Source organism: Triturus cristatus, chromosome 4_1 (genome assembly GCF_964204655.1).
Source record: "Triturus cristatus chromosome 4_1, aTriCri1.1, whole genome shotgun sequence".
NCBI classification, from domain to species: Eukaryota; Metazoa; Chordata; class Amphibia; order Caudata; family Salamandridae; genus Triturus; species Triturus cristatus.
In genome coordinates this window covers 1,016,312,900-1,016,335,897 of record NC_140585.1, presented here as the reverse complement: position 1 = coordinate 1,016,335,897, position 22,998 = coordinate 1,016,312,900, and the positions used below count along the sequence as shown (strand labels likewise).

Sequence of the window (22,998 nt, the reverse complement as noted above, 5' to 3'; positions counted from 1 at the left end):
AGAGAATTTACGACTGGGCTGAAGCAGCCCAGTGTCCCCTCCACTGTCCAGTAACTTCCTGCCTACCCTCTCCCCCGCCCAGTCCGGTTCCACTCCTTTAAGGCTCATGGTCGAAACATATCCTGACCCTTCGGGAAGGAGGGGGAAGGCTGAACCAGGGGGTATTTTTTCACTGCTCCCCGGCTATACAACTCCCTGTGGTTCAACCAGCCTCCCCCTCTCTCCTGCCCCCCCTCCTTGATCCCTTCATTACATTTAATCCGGGAGTATGTAGTTTAAAGCTGAAGACACCCAAAGTTCCAGCAGAGTTACACAGGGAGTAAAGGACAGAGCATCTGAACTGGTTTGTCCTCACAGTGTACTCTTTACACACTAGATTTCCTTGCTCCCCCCCCCCCCCCCCCCCCAACCCATCCACAGCCCACACTGGGTGCCCAAGACGCATCGAAGGGAGGGGTCTTCTTCTGTAAGGACTTCCTAGCAGGATAAATCAAGACAAGCATTTGCAATGCAATAGGTCTCGCATTTACGCGAGTTTGAGCTATTGACATATCAAATGACAATGCCTTTTATTTTTGTTTTTAAAACATAGATAAAAGGTATTGTCATTTACAATGCCAATAACTTAAACTAGCGTAAATGCGCGACCTATTGCATTGCAAATGCTTGTTTATTATGTTCCATACTTTTCAAAATTGGCCTTTTCGTGCGAATAATTGGTTAGTTAATCCAAATTCCAATCTTATCTGTGCCGGAGATGCATTGTGAGGAAGATGGAAGAGGGTTTTAAAAGTTTTTGTCACTGCATTATTGATGGTCTCAGAGTCTTTCCTGCCCAGCGCTTTGCTACCATATGTTAAAATTGGCAACAGTTTTGCCGATATTACTTTTAAAAACAGTCTGTAACTCAGCTCTCCTAGCGTTTTCTGCAAGATTTTGAATGCAGCTATCAAGGTATTTGCTTTCCTTTGCATATCAGTCTTATGTGGGAGAAAAGATACTTTATTGTCAGATAACACCCCCAAGTTTTATAGGATTCTACTTTTTCTAATTGCTTATTGTCAAGAAACCATTTATGTTTGTATTTTGACCTTAAATTTTGGTTAACCTCCATGATTTTTGTCTTTGTTGCATTTATAATCATCCCATTTTCATTTGAGTATAATGATATCCTGTTTATCAGACGTTGCAGACCCACTTTTGTTTGACTAAGTAAAATGACATCGTCTGCTTATAGTAGATTTGATATCTGAGTATTAGCTAATTTGGGAGGGTGTGCATTCACTTCGTTCAGTGCGCCCGTTAGGTCTGCTAAAAAAAGGTTAAAAGGAGTGGGGCCAATACACATCCTTGTTTTAAGCCAGTCAAGGTTGGAATTTCCTTAGTTAGCTTTGAGCCATCTCCCATGCGAACTCTGACCCAAGTATCAGAATAGAGCAGTTGGATTGATGTTAAAAGGGAAATTGGGATACCTTGTCCCTTCAATTTTTGCCATAAAAGTCATCTGTGTACAAAATCGAAAGCCGATCTAAAATCCACAAAGCACAGACACAGGGGTTGTTTCATTCAAATACATTTATCCATTAGCATTGATAGAACTAGTATATTTGTTGTGGTACCCATTCCTTTGATGAATCTTGTTTGGTTGGGCGAAATTATCTGTTTCTCCATTGCCCATGCCGATAGACTTGATAATAAAACTCCTGCGAATAACTTGGCATCTGTGTCCTGAAGAGTGATTAATCTGTAAATTTCAGGCTGGGCCAAGTTTCCTTTTTTATAAATTGGCCATATTAATTATCCCCTCTGTGATTCATTCAGGTATGGTCGATGACCTGACAATTTCTTTAAACACTATTGTAAGATGTTCTGACCATAGATCAGGTTCTTCTTAAAAAAGTGCAATGTTATACCATTAGGACCTGGTGCACCATCTTTTTGTTTCCGTATTAGGTTTACATAAGTGATTTTTTAAAATATCCATTTCATGAGGCAGATCCTTTCTTGTCGTCTCAATCGTATTCCCTTTACAGATCAGATGTATTGTTTCACTATCAGAGTTTAGATGTATTGTCAGATAGCTAATCCAATCATTTTCCCTCAACGTTGATGATACTGCTGTTTTGTTCTGTCATCCTAAACCATGTATCCTTTTCCAGAATTCCCTAGAGTTCGTTTGCTAGCGTGGAGAACCTTAACCCAGAGATCATGGTTTGCCTGGTACCTTTAATTCCAGATTAGCTTCTGCAGATTTTGGTTAATACTTTTTAATTTAGTAGGGAATTTCATGTCATTTGGGGATTTTTTTTATCTGTCTCCTTATTTTATTGCGAGACCTTTTCATAGTCTGAGTTAAATAGGATAAGTCAATTTTATTTCCTTTTCCAGCTTCCTTCTTTTGATTTTTCTTCAGCTTGGGTGCACGCTCATAAGTTTTAATTTATTTTTGTTTGAAGTATACCCGTTGTTCAATAACAGATGAAGATTTTTCTTCGAAACAATCTTTAACCAGTTGTTGGGCCAATTTATTGGTATCGTCTTTAGTGTATGCTTTCCAAATAAGTCTCCTGTAATTTATAGTTCACGCCTCTCCCGGTGTGGTTAAATATGTTTGATGTTTTATGCAGGATAGATTTGTAGTAAGTGTTTGCTGACAATGATCACTTTCCAACACCTTCCCAATATGGAACGAGGTTATATTGCTAAAAATATTTAATAATACCATTGTATAATCAATTCTTGATTTGTGGGTTTGTGAGTGATATGTCCATGCTGGTGGTGAGTCTTGAGGGAGTCTCCCCTTTAATATTCTTAATCCCATTGCTTCAATATCTTTGACAAAGGTTGTACCTATTTTGCTTTGCCCATGGTTCATTGCTGTATATGCTGCTTGCTGGGGGATTGCCCATTGATAGTCCTGTTCTAAAGTGGTATCATCTCTTATGTAGGGCACATGCAAGTTTAAATTAAAATCTCCTGAGACTATATGGTCTGCAAATGGGTCCTCCATCTTTGCTGGAACAAAAAACCAGTAAGTGTAGTACACATGTTACTCCTTGTGCTTGCTGTAGGGTGTACATATCCGTTAATTATTATTAAAGATTTAGATTTTTTGTTTTCCATATATCGTAACTTTACTGCTAGAAAATTGGGGTTATTTGTGCTCACTTGTTCGTGCTCCACTCTCAACTTAATAGCTATGAAGGTTGCCAAGCCCCCGCTGGGGTGACCACATTTGTGTTGTTTAATTGCAGGCTCAAAGTATCCCTTATAACCCTCTAATATTACAGGATTAGTGAACCACGTTTCCTGTAATAGAATTACCTGATAGATACTTGACATAAAATTTAGATGTAAAATTAATGTGAGATTTTTTTTTTTTTTAAAGATACTTGACATAGAATTTAAGTGGGCATTATTTAACTTTTTACGTACCTCATTTATATTCCACGAGCATAGTTTTAGTAATTCGCTATCATTTTTTGATTTTTCTTTCGGGAGTCTTGCTATGTTCTGTTATTGTTCATTAGTTCCATGAAGCGCCGTAGAAATCCACTTTTCATTTATTCTAAGTGACTTTTTAATTTTAATTTGATTCATTGTCATTTCATCTGTTGTGTTAGTTTGTCCGAGAGGGTTTTTCAATATAGAGAAAACCTGCTTCCTGGTGTTTCGTTGTTGAAGTTTTAAATTCTCATGTATGATGGTGGGTCTTGGATATACCTTTGGTAAAGGCTTACTAATTGTTATTCCACAGGTAAGGAAGATTTATTTTTCATTATTGAGAAGTTCTGCTATAGAACCAGAGTTCAAAGTAATCTGTCATTTCTTGATTATTTTCTGTGGTTGGTATAAATTCAATAGCTTCGATGTCATCACTTGAGATATTTTCTAGCATTGGATTCGATTTAAAGAGGTGAAGAATATTTCCTCATTTGGTATATCTTGTAATCCTCTAGAATGATATTCCGGTTTAAAGATCTGTTGTGTCTTACCATTAGCTGTTGATTTCTCACTACTGTCATTTACAGTACCTAAATGGTCTTTATTTGAGAATACTCTCTCCTCTCCATTTCTTACGTTGTCTGAGAGAGCTCTATTAAATATGGTGCAATATTTCTCTGTCTGTTCCATCATATCATTTCGGGTTGTGTTTATATGATTTGGCTTATTTGTATGATTTATTTGATTTTGAAAGTGTTGCTGGTTTTGATTTGTGGTTTGAGTTGTACTTTGCTGTACCAGGAATGTTCTTACTGCTGGTGCAATATTTATTTTCACGTCATCTTTGTACGGATTATTTGCTTTCTGAGGATTTGATAAGCTTTTTAGTTTTTCACTATTTTCCCACAATGCTTCTTTTTTCTCCATTGGTGTTTTCTCTAAACCTCTGAGGTTTTCTCGGGATATACCATCTTTTTCCGTTGAATTTATGTTAATCCCCTCTATTTCAGGTTCGTAGGGATTTCGTTTTTTATATTTGTTGCCGTTGATCTATTTTTTTGACTGTAAGATTCATTAATTTCCTCTCTCAACTGCTTTTCACTTGTACCTTTATTGAATAAGCAAAAATATTTATTTTTACTTTTAGTTGTAGAAATCTGTTCTCCATGTGATTCCTTTTCCTGATTTCCCAGGTGTTTCCTTATTTCGTTTTTTTCCGTCAACACCCAATTCAATGGGTTCTTTTTCTGGAGTTTGTACTGTGATTACCGAATTCCGTTTGGCCTTATTCCTTGCTTTACGTAATTTTTTCTTATGTTTCTTAGTCATACTGAAAGGCGGCGAAATAGCTTCCTTAACCTGCAAGTCTTTCGCGGTATCTTCTATATGAGAGACCATTGGCTTTATGCCATTTGACCGCTCCCCCTCTTGCAGTAGGTTCTGGCCTGCGGTCTGTGTTGGATTTTTCATGCTTGCTGTATCGTTCAGCGCATTTAGCTGGACAGGATCACTTAACTGTTTTATATTATTGATTACTCCTGCATCCTTTAGTATACTGATTTCCAATTTATCCTTGTTTTTTTCCTTCTGTAGACTCAATTTTACGTCTTCAAGTATTGAGTTTATTACCTCCGGTATTGTTACCACCAGTTTATTAATTATTGGGGCGCATGTGCAGTAAAGGTATGTTGCAGCAGCTTGTGTTTGAGCTCTTATTATCAGGCTATTTAACTGAGCCAGTTTTTGATCTATTCCTGCTACTGCGTTGGCCATCACGTTAAGTAGGTCAATTTGGATCTCCATTTTTTTTGACTGACATGTCAGTGCTTCTAAGGACAGTGATGACGTTTGATAAAAGATGTCCCATATGGATCCCAAGTCCTGATTGTCTTTGACTTGGGCGTCATAATTCTGCTGGAACTCTGATCACTTTGGGTAATATCGTCGGAACCTAATTGGGAATTTAATTGCTCTTCCTTTGCCTCTTTAAGTTTGTTAGTGTACTTGTTATCACTACAGATTTTCATGATGCTTGGCGTACTGCAAAGCTGCATATTGACCTCTTTTATTCCTAGTTTTCTGACGGTTCCAAGATGGGCATCTAATTCTTCAATTTGATCATTGGAGGGTGAACTACTCTCCCTATCCATGCTTAATTCTGCAACTAAGACTGTGCCCATATCTGTTCTTAATTCTGGGGCTATGCCACTACTTACTCCAGTCTGGGTTACCTGGATATCTACTGCTAGTTGTTCTACTGCTAGATGTTCCCGAGTGCCCTGGTTAGCCACCTGCTGTGGAAGTATAGTGTCCGTCGCCATCTCAGTTTTTTTTTCCAAATTTCTACTTTTACCTCTAGGGGTGGCGGTGCCCTCGTAGGCCTCATTTTCTGGGATGTTTCCAGTATGTCCACATCATATTGTTCCACTTGTATTGGTGGTGTTATGCTTAACATTTCAAGGTCTGTAATATACCCATCTATTGTACCAACATTTTCCCTTTCCGCATGTGGGAAGCTTTTTTCTGGAATTGCACACCTAGCTCTTGACCAGCAAGTTTCATGTTATTATCAAGCTCATTGATTAGCTTACTATTTGGCTTAATTGGAGAGTGGAGATTTGCCGCTTCTGTCCCTATTTGCATTTTCATCATCGCTCCAGGAAGGTCTTTCATAAACTCAAACTTATGAGGGACTTTCATAGATTTTTCAAATATACGCGCTATTGGTGAAATTAGCGGTTGCATCCCTCCGTCAGTATTTGCTTTTACTTTTTTTTGTAGCTTTTGACACCTGTACTTTCCTTGCTCTTCTTATGGGAGGACCCGATGCCCTCTCTTTTCCTGAGCGCACACCAGTTGTTAGTTGTTAGTAGAGTTAATGGCCGTGTTTTGTTTTCCGTTAATGATACAATTTGGTCCCAAGGCTTATTATATATCTGGTCCTAAGCCCTAAGCTTTGGGATTGTAAAAAAAAATAGTAACCTCCCCAAGCTTCGCCTCTCCCCCTGCAGCGCCACTCACCGTTGCTGTCCTGTAGTCATTCTCGACTGCTTGGCTTGAGTCGGCTTGTTTTGCTTAGCTAGGTTTTGAATGAAGTTGCAGTTGAAGACACTTTTTCTTGTCTCAGGATTATAACAGGCTTACGTAAGGAAAGAGTCCAGTCAAGATGCTAGTACCTTTAAGATCCCTCCTCCTCCTCTGCGGCTCTGTTAGTCTCTCCCAGCTGATGTCCAGGGGAGGTTACCAATTTGGCTGCAAGCAGCGGCAGGCGGCAGATGGGGGCACACCTGATAAACCTCAAAACTTCCCGTGGTATCTGCGGAACTGCTACAACTGCCCCTTGGTACGAGATCCTTGCCGCTATTCTCCTGCTCCAATGCCATGGCGGGCCCTCTCCGTTCAGCCTGCTCCCAAAAGCCTCCCAACAGCTGCTCAAACCTTGAGCCGAGCCGTTGAATGCCAATGGCCCGATGGGCTGAGGGGCCAGTAGGCAGGCAGGAAGCTACAGCCAAAACCTCAGCAGAATTAAGTGAGGCTGTTTAGAAGCAGGTAGAGCAGGGGCAAGAGGGCCTGTGGACCGGGCCAATGGGCAGCAGCGTTCTAGGTGTTTCGGCGCTCCTGCTGCTCCCGCTCACCACTGCTGCAGCTCTCGGCGAACCAGAAACTCTGGACAGGATTCTGTGCAGTGCTGTAACCCCCATACTCGAATGATCCAGCTGTTTTCTTTCTTTCTTATTGGGCCTTTGGTATCCGGTCTTTGTGATCAGGCTTCTGGCATTATTGCGAGTGAAGTTGAGAAAAACGGCAAATTATGGAACGTAATAATTCCGGCAGCAGGACATATCCCCTTAGTACTCTCTGTAACATTAGCTTTCTCTTGGTGATTTATTCACAAATCCTGTTGGGCAGGAAATGTCTCCTTTTTTACTCCTCCTTTCTGTGAGATTTTCTTCTCCAGCTTCTCCTTTGCATTCCTAGCAGGTCTCAGTGCAACTTCATTAGCATCTTTAGTCGCATGCAGGTGGCTTAAGTCAAGGTTCTGCCATTTTGCATTTACTATTACACTGTCTTAAAATGCTACTTTTCTTCCTGTTCTCTTGACTTGCCTAGCCGATTTCTGTGTTTTTTTCCTTGTACCTCTTTGTCCTCAGTAGTCTTTAACAACTTTCTCCGGGAAGCAGTACAATGGCAGGAGAACTCTGCCAGTGGGCTGCACAGAACGTAGGCTCCCAAAGTGGTGGCTCCCTCCTGGGAACCTGACTGTCACTCTCTTTCATGCTCCCAAGCATCTCCAGCATACACCTGAGGACTGACCTGTGCTGCCACACGTTTCTCGTAGAATGACATTGTGGTGTGCTGCACCAGTAAGCAGGATCACAGTGACGAACACAGCTAGAGCAGCCTGGCTGGGTGAGCAGAGAGACCTTGGCCCTTACCTTAGTCCTGCAAGGTGGAAAGGACAATGGACCATGAGGGGCAAACATGGACAGCAATGGAGCCTGTAAAATACACTGCTACAAACAGAAACAACATAATAACGTCCCTTTCTGCCGCTCTCCTTGCATCTTAGAAAGAGTGCATGAGCAATTGCAACTGTTGCCAGAAGCTGTTGAGTTAAAGAGGTCAAAGATCTATGGAAAAGGGTCAAATAAAGATAAATAGATCACAGCGTGCTACCTAGATAGTCCAGTTGAGGTGCATGCTGCCCTAGTTATAAAGTGGTGACTTGGTAAGGAATCAAAACTACTCATGGAAGACAGGCCCTTGGGAGCGTGGCGTGGGTGTGAGGTAGGAGGGCTCTGGGGTGGATGGTGGGGATGCGGGTTAAAGCGTACTTGGCTGGGTCGGCAAAAGAGAGGGTGAGAAGGGGTGCAAAAGAGGGCCCAGGAAGTTATACAAGGCCTCTAAAAATGTGAAGAAAATGTGAGGAAGCTGGGAGAAAGGCACCAAAGACCAGTGAGTACATATGAACCTTAACATACACTCTTACTTGTCTGTAACAACCAAGGCTCCCTTTGTGCTTGAGTACTTCTTTATTTTTTTTCCAGTATCCTTTTGGTCTATATTAATTCAACTCTGTGGTTCAACCATGGAAATAGGGGAGTGATCACACAGCATGAGGCTGGCAAAAACTGCTAAAAGCTGCTTAATGAGGTTGAGGGGCGAGGCGGAGGGAGAGCCATAGCAGATTGGCTACACTAACGCAGTAAGTAGAATAAAAATTATGTGCTTTGGTTATACTTCAGGTGCACGTACCACAGTATAGGATCAGGTCCGACATATGAATAGATTACAGGAACCGCAAGATAGGAATGGCAGAAGAATCTGCTGGAGAAACGGCGATGGAACTTACTATTTAAGATGTTGACTTATAAATCAGCCACCTGCAGTGGTGGAACATATGTGTTGTATGTCCAGCTGGATAATAAGCCACAAAGGTAAAGGTAAAGTGGTAAGGGGAGAATGGAGAGTTTTAAAACTCTGTGCCTCCGCTTTCCATTGATGCTGAACTCTACCTGACCTCCAAATTTCTGTAGACTAGATACTTAGTATGAAGTGGATTTTCCTTGCTATTATATTTCCTCTTTGGATGAGCTTCGTCTCTGCTACTGTCACTAGAATGGCAGCTGGGGCTCGAGAAACTAAAGATACCAATCACAGGGAAGTTACAAATATTGGTGCCCTCTTTCCTGCATACATAGCCCTTCCTACCTTTCAATAAGATTTTAATAGAAACGGAATAGGAGGTCTTTGCATTTGGTTAGCTTTCCATATCACCACGGAAAAATCGCCCATGCAGGGGCAGGCATATTTGCCAGAACATATGTAGCTGTATTTTTGCCAGATGATGTGGCATCCTGCTTAACCTTTAAGCCAGCCTACAAACTGGTTCTGTAGCATGATTTTAGGTCATGGTGTAACTGAAGCATTTTTGAAAGCCTGGATCATTCACTTGCTTAAATTAAAGCTGTGCTTTTTCCTGGTTTGACTTGCATTCCCAGTAATTAACTTAAATAGTGTATTTAGCAGACCAAACTCCTTTCCCTGGGATTGAATTCCTAGTTCTGTCCACTTATAATTATTTCCTATTGAGTATTTTTACTCTTAATCCAGATGCTAATCATCCATGATGTTGCATAAAGCTTACTAATAGCCAAAGTGTGTTTCACTCATGATGTACAGTGCATGGGATTTTTCAAGGCTTAGAGGTGTAGACTGTAGATGGACAGGGCACACAACACCTGACAACAGTTGTGCTGGAACATTTTTATGAGTGGGGGTGCTGGTCTGTAACTTTATCTCCTGAAAGGTATAGGGCATATACGACAGCCTGTATTTGAAAACACAAAACTGATGGCAGAAGTTAAGCATTTTGAAGGTCCCTTTATTATTCATTCTCTACCCTTTATGGGGGAGCTGCAGGGCCTCCAAAATGCCTAGTTGCAGTGCCACTACCTGACAAGCGCTAAGTCGACCAGAACAGCTGGCACTTTTACTCACTGAATGAAGATCAAGAGTAGATTGACCTATATCATTCTCAGCACTCAGTTGAGAATTCCCCAACCAGCCTAAATTAGCCCTTCCTCTAAACGAAGCACTTAACTGAAGATAGTGTGTTGTTGTACTATTTTAAATGTAACTTTTCATGCTTTATATGCCTGTTTGTGTTGCATGATGTTTATTGAAGGTTCATCTGAACTTTGAAATGAATCATGAATAACACGCAAACATCTTCACAATAGTGCTTTATTTCTATAGGTTGACTGGCCTCTTAATATTGTCATCACTGAGACCTGCATGAATAAATACAACAAGATTTTCGCTTTTCTAATGCAGTTAAAGTATATGGTGTGGATATTGAAAGATGTTTATTTTCATCTAAAACGGACAGGTACGTATATACGTATAAGCATGGCACCTTGAATGTCTTTTATTAATGCTACATTATAAACACACAAGACCATACAACACACTACTTTATATGAAAATATTGTTTTCCTCAATTACAAATGAAGTATTATTTATATTATTGTACACATCAAGGCCTTAATATGTAAGTTCCATGTGGGGAGTGGGGCACCAGCCTGTGTAGGTCCTTCAGACTGTTAAAAAAATCTAGGCTGCTAGATTCCTCCTCCTAAATCATCTTATCCTTCAAACCAAAATGCTCATGTAGAGCTTGTACTTGAATAGGTGCAGGCATTGGCCAAACGAAGGACTACTTGAAGCGTACAAAGGTAAAAAATACTCTGACTGCTCCTCAAGAGACTTCCTTATTCCCAAAAGAGGGAGACGGCTGGTTCACTTTTTTAGTCATCTTTGTTTTCAGCAGATTTATCAGACCAACCAAACTTTATAAAGACAGATCTATATTTCAGTCTTTCAATGTCTGCTAAGAGAAGAACAGTTTAATCTCAAGGTACAAGTGGTGCATTTTGGCAGTCAGAAAGATGAGACCTAACTGGTACAAAAGATATATAATCATGGGTTATCACACAGTCACCTGTCTAAGCCATGCAACACATTTAAAGTGTAGCTGTTTTTAAAAAACTGTGTTTAGTATTTTATATAGGTTTTTAAATATGTTAAAGATATTATTGCTTCTATTCCTATATCTGAGTCTGTATTGGTATTAAAGGTATTGAACGAACACTGCTTGCTTAACTCAACTCTCGAGTTTCCACGTAGTTTATTAAGGCTTACACACTAGCCAAGGAATGGATGGATACCAATTTACAATGCTTTTGACCTGTAGGTCCATAGGTGCACTGTATGCCAACACAGCTGTCTTCAGCCCTACAACAATCTTGGCGAGAACCAGGCTGCTCGCCTTATACTTGTTGCATGCCAGTGAAATTAGATGATCTCATCACCAGCTGTGAGGAGAGAGGGGTATGTAGGCCGCACAGATGGGCGCAAGCACCAACTTTCAGATTGGTGGTGGAGGGAGAGCAACAAAAATTGGCATATGTTGAAGTCCAAGAGTGTTACTAAGGCGGTTACTGACCACAGTAGCCTGATGCTGAAGGGTATGATGTGAGGTGGAAACCCATAGGAAGCCTTCAAGTGTGGTATAGGAAGTCTGTATCTCTCCGCCCGCCATCTGTGCATGTTGATTGTATGAGTAACTAAAGTGTATTCATTTATGTTGCTCCTAGTGCAGCTCAGCTTCAGAATGTTAGTGGACAAGTGCACGCTCATTAGGCTAACCCTGGTTTAATTCTTTGTAGCTACCTTACTGCTTATATGTGGCTCATAAACACACAGTCTATGATGAAGACCCATTTTTTGTCTGCTGGATATGGTCTAAAACTTATCATGTAGACCATAGAAACTCTCAGCTGGCTTTCAGGCAGACCCCAGACACTTTCAGTGGGTTTAATACACCAATTGATACTTTCCAGCTGCCTGCACTCAATTAATTTGGATGAGTACTTCACCACTGTAGCAGTAATAAGTGGGTAGCAGATGTTCTAGGGATCAGTTTTCCAGTGGTGCCTTCCTCCTACCACAAGCATAACTCCTAAAGAAGGTAAAGCACATTCTATCCTTAGCTTTTTTATTATGATTTTTGAAAAACACACTTCTACTTTTGACGATAACCCCTGTGTTACCCTTTTTGCAGACGTGCTTACATCCTCACCTTTGAATTACATTATCGGGTTTCTTTGAGCTTGAACGCATGTCACAGGCACCCCAGCAATGCCTTATTCGTCTTCAGACTGAAACACCATCCACTTTAGACAACGTCCATAACATGCCGATAAGCCCTACAAACCCATGAGCTCTCTATGCAGGGAAAATCAGTTTACCCAGTAGACCTGTGTTTATTACTCAAAAAGCATTCCATAACTGTTGGACTAGGCCCTTTTTGCAGGGTCATCCCTGAACTTTTTGCCTTCCTCCTATATTTTTTCTGACCTGTTTTTGGCTGTTTTAGGACTCTGGACACTTTACCACTGCTGATCAGTGCTAAAGTGCATATGCTCTCCCTATTGTAAATTATTGTACGAATTAGTGATTCCATGATTGGTTGGTTTGGTTTACCTGTCAGACCCTAGTACAGAGCACCAGGAGTGCCCAGGGCTTGTAAATCCAAATGCTGCTGGTGGGCTTGCAGCACTGGCAGTGCCACCCACAGAAGCAGCCTGTAAAAGTGTGTCTAAGGTCTGCCATTGCAGAGCCTGCATGCAGTCTGGTACTGTCATGCTGACTGGGCAAGTGCACCCACTTGCCAGTCCCTAAACCTTCCCTTTTCTTCATAACAGACACCCCTATGGTAGGTCCAAGGGCAGGGTGCATTGTAAGGATAAGGTAGGACATGCCCTGGTGTGTGTGGCATGTTCTAATAGTGAATTACAGCCATTTTCGTTTTTCACTATTGCAAGGCTACCTGTTCTCCATAGGCCAGAATGGGTAGTTTGGTTATTACATCTTATAATCCTAACTGACTCAGAGAACATGGTAGAAATTCGAATTTAGTATGCCTGAACTCAGGATGATAAAATAAATATTTTAGTGAAGTTGGTTTTAACATTCTGCGTTTGAAAATGCCACTTTTAGAAAGTAGGCATTTTCTTGTCTAACCATTCAAACCTGCCTCTGCTAGGCTGTGTATTCCTTTGTCTGGAGTTTGAGTGACAGGGCTGGGGAATTCCAGGAGACAGGGTGAGGTACCCCAGTGGTGAATAGAGAGATCTGCATCCAGATGGGTGGGAGGAGTTGCACCTGGGACCTGAATAGGGCTGTGCCTGCCTTCCACAATGCAGGCTCCACCTCCTGTGGAGCGGCTGATGTCTCTGCCCTGCACAGTGAATGAAGAGGAGGAATCTGTCAACAAAGTGCTCCAGGGCTGTACTTGCCTTCCACAATGCTGGCTCCACCTCCTGTGGGGCGTCTAATGTTTCTGCCCTGCACTGTGAAAGGAAAGGAGAAGTCTGGTAAACAAAGTCCTCAGGAACTGGTTTGGACTGGGCAAAGGCCCCTCTGCCTTCAGAGGACAAAGGATTTCTGGGTATAAATATTGGGACCCTGATCCCAAGAATTTAGATCACTTTGGGAAAACAAGAAGAACCTCTGCTGAGGGAGGAACCAGAAGAAGCTGAGGAGGAAACTATCCCTGCACCTGGGGGATTGGCCTGCAGTGGTTGCCTTACTGCCAAAGAGAGGAGAAAGGAACTTTGTGTGTACTCTTGCTCAACTTGTGAAGGATCTCCAAGGGCTTGGAAAAGAGCTTGCCTCCTGCTGAAGTCTCAGGAACAACAGACTTCACCCCTCAGCTCCCCAGAGTTCTTTGGAAGTGCCTGCTGCTGTTGTTGGGCCTTCTGAGGGACTGCGTGTCGCAAGGAGCTGGAAGCGCGACTCAAGAAGGAGAAGCGTGCCGCCGTCGGAGCTGTTGTCGTCGTATCTCGTAAAGTGTGTCGCCGCTGCAGCATTGCATCGAGCGGAAGCGTCTCGCATCATCCAGGAAGTGTCTCGCAACACCGAAGAAGCGTGTCGCCATCGCAGCCATCGTAGCTGACGCATTGCACCGCATCAAGAGAAGAGTCTCGTATCGATGAAGAAGTGTGTCGCCATCGCAGCCATCGAAGTTGTCGCATCGCACCACATCAAGAAAAGCGCCTCACATCCACGGAGAAGCGTGCCGCCGTTGAAGCTGCTGTCGTCGCATCGCGTAAAGGGGTGTCGCCGCTGCAACATCGCATCGAGCGGAAGCATCTCGCAAACGCCGGAGAAGAGTGTCGCTGCCAAGGCCGCTGTCATCGCATCGCGTAAAGGGTATCGCCGCTGCAGCTGAAGCATTGAGTCGAGTCTTCTCGCAACATCGGAGAAGCGTGCCGCATCTGGAAGAGCTTCACGTCTTTATTTCTTTGCACCAAAAACTTCATCGCATCAACATCATTGCAACACTCGTTGCCCTGCGTGTCGCATCTAAAAGGTACATTGACATAAAGTGTCGCATCTAAGAACTTAAGAGAACTAAGCAAAATTCTACCATCTAAAGTAACAGTATTGTGTGTTTTTGTCGTTTAATGGTCTTGTGGTAAATCTATATAAAGAATACTTATTTTTGATATAAAACCTGTGTGGTGTCCATTTGTAGCGTTGTCACTTGATTACTGTATGTGTTCACAAATGCTTTACACACTGCCTCTGAGATAAGCCTGTCTGCTCGTGCCAAGCTACCAAGGGGGTGAGCAGGGGTTATTTTAGGAGTGTACCCCCTTACTCTGACTAGAGGCGAGGGTCCCTATTTGTCACAAGTGCATACCTGTGCCAACTAGAGACCCCCAAGTCTAACAATAACCCTATCAATTTGTCCTGGTAACCTTTCCCACCTTAACATAATACTCTTCTTGATTAATTCCCCTTCTGCCCTGTTTTGAAATGTCTCCTCTTTACTAGCCCTTCCTTCCTATTCCAAGATTGCAGACACCTTCCTCTTCCAATAAAGTTGTAGCATTCCTTTATCCTTCCTGCTGAAATGGGCTTGTGTATTTCTTCAGTGTAAAATGTTTTGTATTTACTCACTACTAAACATTATTTTGTAATTGCTTTACTGCAGTCTAAAATATTTAGGTCTATCACCATAGAAGAAACTCTTAAATGAAAATGAGAAGCCGTGTGTGATTGACAGGCTTTAACAGGTGCAGTTCTTGATGATGTGTATGAGACCTAGTATGTTTTTATTTTGGTACAGTTAATTTGGTTGCTTACCCTCTGAGATCTAGGTAACCCTGCACAGTTATCCGTGGTTTTGGGGCTCTCTATTTGACCTTTGTTTTTGACCACTTACTGGAGATGATTAAGCATTTTTGAAAGACTTTGGTGGAGCCAAAGACCTAAACTTTGCCGTACTGTAGTTACAACACCTCTCTGAAGCAGTCGAGAACTATTATTTCTATCAATCCCATAACTTATCCATGGGCATAGGTACTATCAGAGTAAAAACTGTTGGTGAAGATAAGATTTTATAGCTGCTGTGAAGGAAAGGATTCAGTTCTATTAAGGACACGGAGGCTAGGATTATACTTCCCAACTACATATTAATCTCCCACAGTAGGCATAGAAAGAATAGCTACAAGAGTATTTTTCCCCAGAACTATGATGAAAAACAGTTGCCAAAAACAGCCAATCACAGTCCAATAAGTGTTCGACATCTCCATGGGACTCTGTTCCCTCCTCTTTCTCTGTGCGACTTTATCCAGCTATCATACGCCATTGTATTTTATTCCTGATTTTGTTCGGTACCTAAGATCAAGGAAAATAAAAATAAGTAAGAAACTTATTTCAACCTTTATGCAAAATTATCCACATATCACAACAGTTGTAATGCATTATACCTGATATGACATGACCATTAAAATCATTCAATTATCAAACAATATAAACAAGTCATAACCAGTTACTTACACTTAATGATAAAACCGGGCTGGTGTCTTAGAGAACGCATTTACTTGCTATGTTTCTTCCAGGTGAGATACTACTTTCCTCTGTGTCCTTAATAGAATTAAATACTTTCCTTCACGCCAGCTAGTAAATTTGATATTTTACGTCCGGACCGGAGGCAACGATTGTGTTAATTCAAAGAATGATCACTACCCGCGAGGGGCTGGGTGAGTGGTGGTTGGTAGCTTGGCGGCTGACTTCCGCCGCAGAGGTGGCCAGGCTAAATTGGCCCACGTATTTGTATTGTGCTCACAATGCGAGATCAGTGGACAGCACAACCTCTCTATTGGAGGCCTATAAGGCCACAATAAGGGGGGAGATAATCTGGGGAGAAGTGTGGGATAAAAGGAAGAGGGAGAGGGATTGATTGGAAGCGGAGAGAGACCTCCAGCTTCTAGGGTATAGGCATGCTCAGACCCCCAATGGAGGAGCTTAATCAGAAGCTGGTGCGGAAGCGGGAGGAGTATCAAGCCCTGGCCACCAATAAAGTACAACTGGTGAGGTTGGCCCTTGCAGGGAGGATTTATGAAGGGGGAGACAAGGCCAACTGCTGGTTGGCAGCAAGAGACTCAAAAAGGTCACACACCAGCAAGATTGTGGACCCTGCAGGGGTCAGGGTGAGGAGTAGTGACAGAATAGCGGGTGTCATGGCGGATTACCTACGGAAATTCTATAATAAGTGTCCACCCATTCAGGATTCGAAATTTCAGGATTTTGTCAGGGACTGCGCCTGTAGGAGACTGGAGGAAGGGAGGGCAATGGAACTTGAAGAGGCCTTATTGGAGGGGGTGATACAAATGAAGGCCCGGGCCCTAATGGACTCCCAGTGTAACTCCTTAGGAGGTTAGCTGTTAAAATCACAGCCCCACTGCACAAAATGTATGTAGATGCCCATGAGAAGAGAGAGCTCTCACAGGATTTGAGAATGACCACAGTGATCTCTATCCTAAAACCGGGGATGTCAGCTGATAGATGGGACTTTTACAGACCTATTTTCCTCCTTAATGTTGATACAAAAATTCTAGCCAAGGGTCTGGCTAATAGGTTGCGGGGGTGATCCTGGACCTGGTCCACCCAGACCAGAATGGGTTTATGCATCAAAGATCTACCAGACTCAATTTTCAGAGGCTCCAGAATAATCTTGCGGTTGTGAGGAGGGCGGGGGTACCACTGGCGGTGGCCTCCCTTGATGCCCATAATGCCTTTGACTCAGTAGAGTGGCCTTATTTGTTTGTGACCCTGGAGAAGATAAGATACGGCACAAAAGTCTTGGCCTGAATCCCCCTACTGTACTGTACCTGTGCACAGATGACCTGCAGAAATAGCCGATCTAAAGGTGTGTACTGAAATGTAAGCTCATCCCTACTAGGCCACTTCTGGTAGGAAATTTAGGATGTGGACATGGTCAGCCCCCAAGAGACCCAAATCCCGTTCAGACCAAGCTCGCTTGATGATTTATGCAGCATAGCTAGAAAGCCATGGATGTCTCAGCGTTCCAGGCTACGATCCAAGCCTCAAGCTGTAGTGTTCCTCTTTCCACCAAATGATGGCTAAACCCTTGCGGATCCAGCAGAACGTTATGAAGGAGGGTGAGACAGATCAGTAAATCCCAAGAAAGTACCATCAGAACTAGGAGCTAAACTTGCAAATCCAAGTCGGTGTTAACAAAATCAGGTCCACCTCTTGTCTTCTCGTCTTAGATGCCACTTGTACAATCATGGCAAATAACAGGAAGGCATAACCAGTTTCCGTCCTCCAGTTCTGAAACAATGGTTTGGTGTCTACCACCTCTGGGTCTGGTCTCCAAATGAAGTATATGGAGAGTTGATGAGCAAGTTGTGATGCAAAACGGTCTACAGTAAATGGACCCCGAGGCTTCATCGGACCTTAAAAGACATCCACTCTCAACCTCCATCTGCTGAAATCCTGGGAGTGTTTGGACTGCCAATCCACTGAGATGTTCTGATGACCCAGAGGATACTCTCTCATCACAGCAGTTTGGTTCTCTAGGCAGAAGTTCCAGAAATTACTGGCCAGTTCTGTCAGTGCCTTTGACATCGTTTGCACAAAATGGTTTATGTACCATACTGCTGAGACTGTGTCCATCTTCAGCAGCATACAATTCTTCCAGCATCCAACCGCAAAAGAGTCGGCCAGAAATTCAAAACAGTTGATGTGTGTGGTTAGCTCCTTTTCTGAACGCCTTCCCCTGGTAGACTGGTCTCTGTATGTGGTACCCCAACCAAGTTTGCTGGTGTCCAATTCTATTACTAGATCTGACGTCGACCCGTTGTCCGTGCCTCCAAATGGTCCAACCACAAAGAAATCTTTTCCTTGGTATCATCTGACAAGAACACATGCTCTGAATAGTTAACCCCCTTCCAAAGATGTGATGCCTTGAATCTTTGCAAGAACGTGTAGTGGAGTGGACCAGGAGAAATTACTTGACTAAAGTATGCCAGTAGACCCAGCAATTGTGCTGATTGCTTCAGGGAAATCTTGGTCTGTAGAAGCACTTCCTTGAGCTTTTTTCTGATCCTCAGGATCTTCTTGTTTGTAAGCGTTGGTGTTACATTAACAGAGTTTGTCACAAACCCCTGGAAAGTCATCCCTTTGGGTGGGGTTGAAGACCAAATTTTCTCCACTGATGATGAATCCTAGCTCCTGCAAGATTATATTACAGTATGCAAGTGTTGTTGAAAATGTTTTGGACACCGGTCCATAATTAGTATGTTTTCCAGACAGACAATCAGTATGAATTCACCAGGCCTGAAGACTTTCCATCACTGGGCACAAAACCTTCATGAAGCACCAAGATCAAACCAAAGTCCAAAAATTCGTAAAATTGTGCCCTGCATCAAACATTTAAGGTATCTGCTGTGTGGGTAAAAAATGGGGACCTCAAGTATGCTTCCTTGATCCCGGAGCACCATCTGGTCCCCTGAGCGGATGTTCCACTGAAGAAACGTGACTGAAGAAAAGTGACCAGGAGCAGTGTCTATAACCTCTGGCATGGACCCTGGGGGTACGACTGGAACACTGGCTAGCAGTCTAGTGGTTAGCCAGGACATGCCCCTTAATGTGACTGGGCCTGTTTATTGGAGGGATGTGGCGGCATATGGTGTGCACGGCAGTGGTGATGAGCAGGAAGCAGCACTGGAGTATGAAGAAGAAGTACGCCCACTGGACACCATGAGGGAGCAGCATACCCTGAAGAGTGGCAGCAGGAGTGGCCACCCGGAGCAAGCGACAGGACCGCCCTGAGGAGTAATGAGTCTCTGGTGAGGCAGGAAACAGAGGCAGGCCTGAGGAGGCAATTCCAGCCAACAACAGCTATCCAGGCGGAGCGGGAGTCTCCTGCCGAGGAAGAGGACAGCATGTGCTAGACCCCCGGGAAAGGCGCTACAGATCAGGCCACCGTGACTCTTTCCCAAAGCCGGGGCTTCAGGTAAGTGACCAAGTTGTTTGGTGGGCAGTAGCACAGGGTCATTTAATTGGGCTATAGGGTAACCTCTCCCAGGGGGCAAGTTCAACCCTTTCCTCCTAGTGTCCTAACTACATGCGTCCCTTTACCCCCAAAAATCATTCCAATGACAACTGATATGGTGCATAGAAAGGCCGCAGTTTATTTAACACATGAATTATACATCTTACAACTTATTGGTTGGTCATTCATATACCTCCATGTCAATTTACATCATGCTTTATTTCTCATGCTTGGTGTTGTCCTTTTCTGACAGCACTTTATTTGTTCGAGGTGCCCCCTATGCAAGGTCTCAGCGGTCGTGGTTCCAGGCTTCCCTTACTACCGATTTTGTGGGCGGCCGTTAAAACCGGCCCGGGCTGCTAGTGCCATTCTACTTGCCCTGGACCCTTGCTGGCCACTTGCCTGCTCCTCAGTCCCCCTGCTGTGTGGCATCCCAAGGACACTGTGCGAGCATCTCTTCTACTCTGCCTGTGTGCTTACATTTGCTCACCCTGTGTCCCTGCTGTGGGGCGTCCCAAGGACACTGTATGAGCGGCTCTTCTATCTATGGTACTTTTCCCCTTTGGATCTTTTTCTGGGTTTTTTCCATCCCTCCCTTTCCCAACGACTCTGCGGCTGCGATGACCACTTCTGTTGGCGTTGGTGGGATTCCAATGCGATGGGGGGTTCCTGTGACCAAAAGGGGAACCTAAGCCCCTTTTTGGACCCCCCAGCCGCTTGTGCCTTATTGTCCTGATTAGGCGGCTAGCAGCTTGCTTGGAGGTGCCAAATCTGGTGCGCCTCCCTATTTTGCAGGACTTTGGGGTTCCCGCTCCTGGGAGGCGTTCTGCACGGGCCCCCATTGGGTCCGGCTTTGCCTCCCCGGCCCGTGACCCTTGTTGTTGGAAGCACTCGTTGTGAGACATGGTATAATTGGAGAAGGAGGTTGGTTTTCTGGACTGTTTTCCTCACTGCGGTTGATACCCATTCCCTCAGCACTTGCTACCAGACAATGGGTTCTCTGTTATCACACTACGGTATGGGTGACAGGATACAGATTATAACTTGACCTGATTACAAAGGCCTTCGTTTGTTTGCTTTCAATCAGGAATTACCTCCTCGATGCTCGCCGATGTTCCGGCGAGCATCGAGAAGGTAATTCCTGGTTGAAAGCGCAGACTACAGCATTGTCTGATCAAAGGCACCTAAAACCTCTCGGCCAGCTCATGGGGCAACAACGTGAATACGCTGATAAGGTTGCTAAGAATATACAATTTGTTATATCCTTTTGATCGCCTCAATAAGGCGCACAGAGAACATTTCTGTTGACCGGCAGGCTTATATACAACAACAATATTATATACCCACTAAGGTGACGTAGGGATCATTCCTTTTTGGTCCTGAAGAAGAAAGCCAAGGGGATGGCTTCTGAAACATGTCGACCCAGTAGACAGTGACTCATTACAGTACACCATCTACACCACCCCATTTTTTTACCATTTCCAGCTAGGGAAGGCAATAAAGTTATTTTTTCCACTAGCCAGGAAATGTTTAAACTATCTTTAAGCTATTTCTCACATCTTTCACAACCCTACCACCCCACGCACTACAAATAATCACAAATAAGAGTGCTCCCGCGTCTATGTAGGTCGTAGCACGCCCCGTCCTGTAGAGGGACAGGAAGACACCAATGATGAAGCATGACACTGAATCAGGTTTCAGTGTGTGAGGGGTATTTTACAATTTCGAAAAAACATTCCCTATCGATTTTACAAAAGAGAAGGTGCTTGTTGGTTCAGTCGAAGAGCCAGGTCTTGAGATCTTTCCTGAATTGGGTCAGCAACAGGGATTACCCGAGGTGGAGGGTCAGGTCTTGGTGGCGAGGTAGGAGAAGGATCTTCCTCCAGTTCTGATCTAGTGAATCTGTGGGACGGTGGCATGGGAAGCTGGGCGGAGCAAAGTTGTCTGGCGGGTACGTTGAGTGAGAGGCGGTGGTTCAGGTATGCTGGTCCTGCGTCGTGGAGAGCTTTGTAGGCATGTGTGAGGAGCTCGAAAGAGATTCTCTTGTTGACTGGAAGCCAGTGTAGTTGTTAGAGGTGTTGTGTGATGTGGCTGCGGTGGGGGATCTCGAGGACCAGTCTGGCTGTGGTGTTTTGAACTTTCTGTAGGTTCCCAAGCTGTTTCTGGGGGACGCCGGCATAGAGTGCGTTGCCCCAGTGGTGTCTGCTGGTGATGAGTGTATGGGTGACAGTCTTTCTGGATTCTGTGGGGATCCATCTGAATGTCTTTCGAACCAGGCGGAATGTTTGGAAGCAGGATGAGGATATGGCATTGATCTGGTGGTTCATTGTGAGCGAAGAGTCCATTATGATGGCGAGGTAATGTGCATGGTCCGTGTGGGTGGGAGTGTTACCCGGTGCTCAGGCCTCCAGGAGTCATCGCAGGCTGGGGGGGGGGGGGGGGGCACAGGATGAGCAGGATGAGTACTGCAGTCTTGTCTGAGCTTAGCTTGAGGCAGCTTTCTTTCATCCAGGTGGCCACGGCCTTCATCCTGCTGTGGAGGTTTGTTCTGGCGGCTGTGGGTTTGTTGGTGAGGGAGAGGATCAGCTGGGTGTTGTTGGCATAGGAGATGATGTTGAGTTTGTGGTTTCTCATGATGGCCTCGAGGGGGGCCATGTAGACGTTGAAGAGGGTGGGGCTCAGGGGGGAGCCCTGGGGAACTCCGCAGCTGGTTTCTGTAGGTTCTGGGAGGAACAGAGGTAGGCTGACTTGCTGTGTTCGGCTGGTAAGGAAGGGGTGGATCCAGTCCAGGGCCTTGTCGCGGATGCCGGCGTCGTGGAGTCTCATGATTAGGGTGTGGTGGAAGACAGTATCTAAGGCGGCCACGAGGTCTAGTGGGATGAGGACTGTGGTTTTGCCGCGGTCAAGGAGGGAGTGGATGTCTTCGGTGGCGATGAGGAGTGCGGTCTCGGTGCTGTGTTTACTTCAGAAGCCAGATTGAGAGATGTCCAGAACAAGGTTCTCTTTGATGAACTCTGAGAGCCGATCGTTGATGGCTTTCTCGATGACCTTGGCAAAGGGGAGGAGGGAGATGGGTCTGAAGTTCTTGAGGTCTGTCGGGATGGCAGATGGCTTCTTCAGCAGGGTGTTGATCTCTGCGTGTTCCGGAGGTCTTGACCTGGGAAATGGCCAGCAGAGCACCCAGTGCCTTTCCTGACCCCTCTTAAAACCTTTAGTCGAGAAATGTTCTTTATTGATACTTGTACCTTGTCACAGGTCACTGTGGAAACTTACTTTCCCAGCTCTTTGAGAAACAAATCCTGGAATAGAAACCGCTGTGCTACCCGACCGGGTTCATAATTGCCAGGTCGCCCAATTTAGAGACCACTTACCCCTTTCCATAGAGATGGCGCAATTGCCGTTGCCCAAGAGCCCATCCCAACCGTGTCTCTGATGATATTGGGGGGATTTGACTCCTTGGACTCTCTTGCCATGTCTAGGATTCTGGTAAGCTGCCCTGCAACGCCCAGTAGCTTGTCCTGGCCTGCTAGGGCCCTTCTTCAGGTCTCTGACTAACTTCACCAAAAAGGTGCCCATAGGGCAATCAGTTTCTGGTGTTGCAACTGTCTTGCCCTCCA

The 22,998-nt window shown here is 44.2% G+C and overlaps 1 protein-coding gene across 1 annotated transcript in view; it reads left to right on the top strand.

Moving 5' to 3' along the window:
* TUBGCP6 (tubulin gamma complex component 6) overlaps positions 1–22,998 on the top strand; it is a 492,321-nt gene that overhangs the window by 354,831 nt on the left and 114,492 nt on the right. The window contains exon 23 of the mRNA XM_085653952.1: positions 10,204–10,336. Coding sequence (XP_085510078.1) covers positions 10,204–10,336 — 133 coding nt within the window. The remainder of the gene's footprint in view (positions 1–10,203; positions 10,337–22,998) is intronic.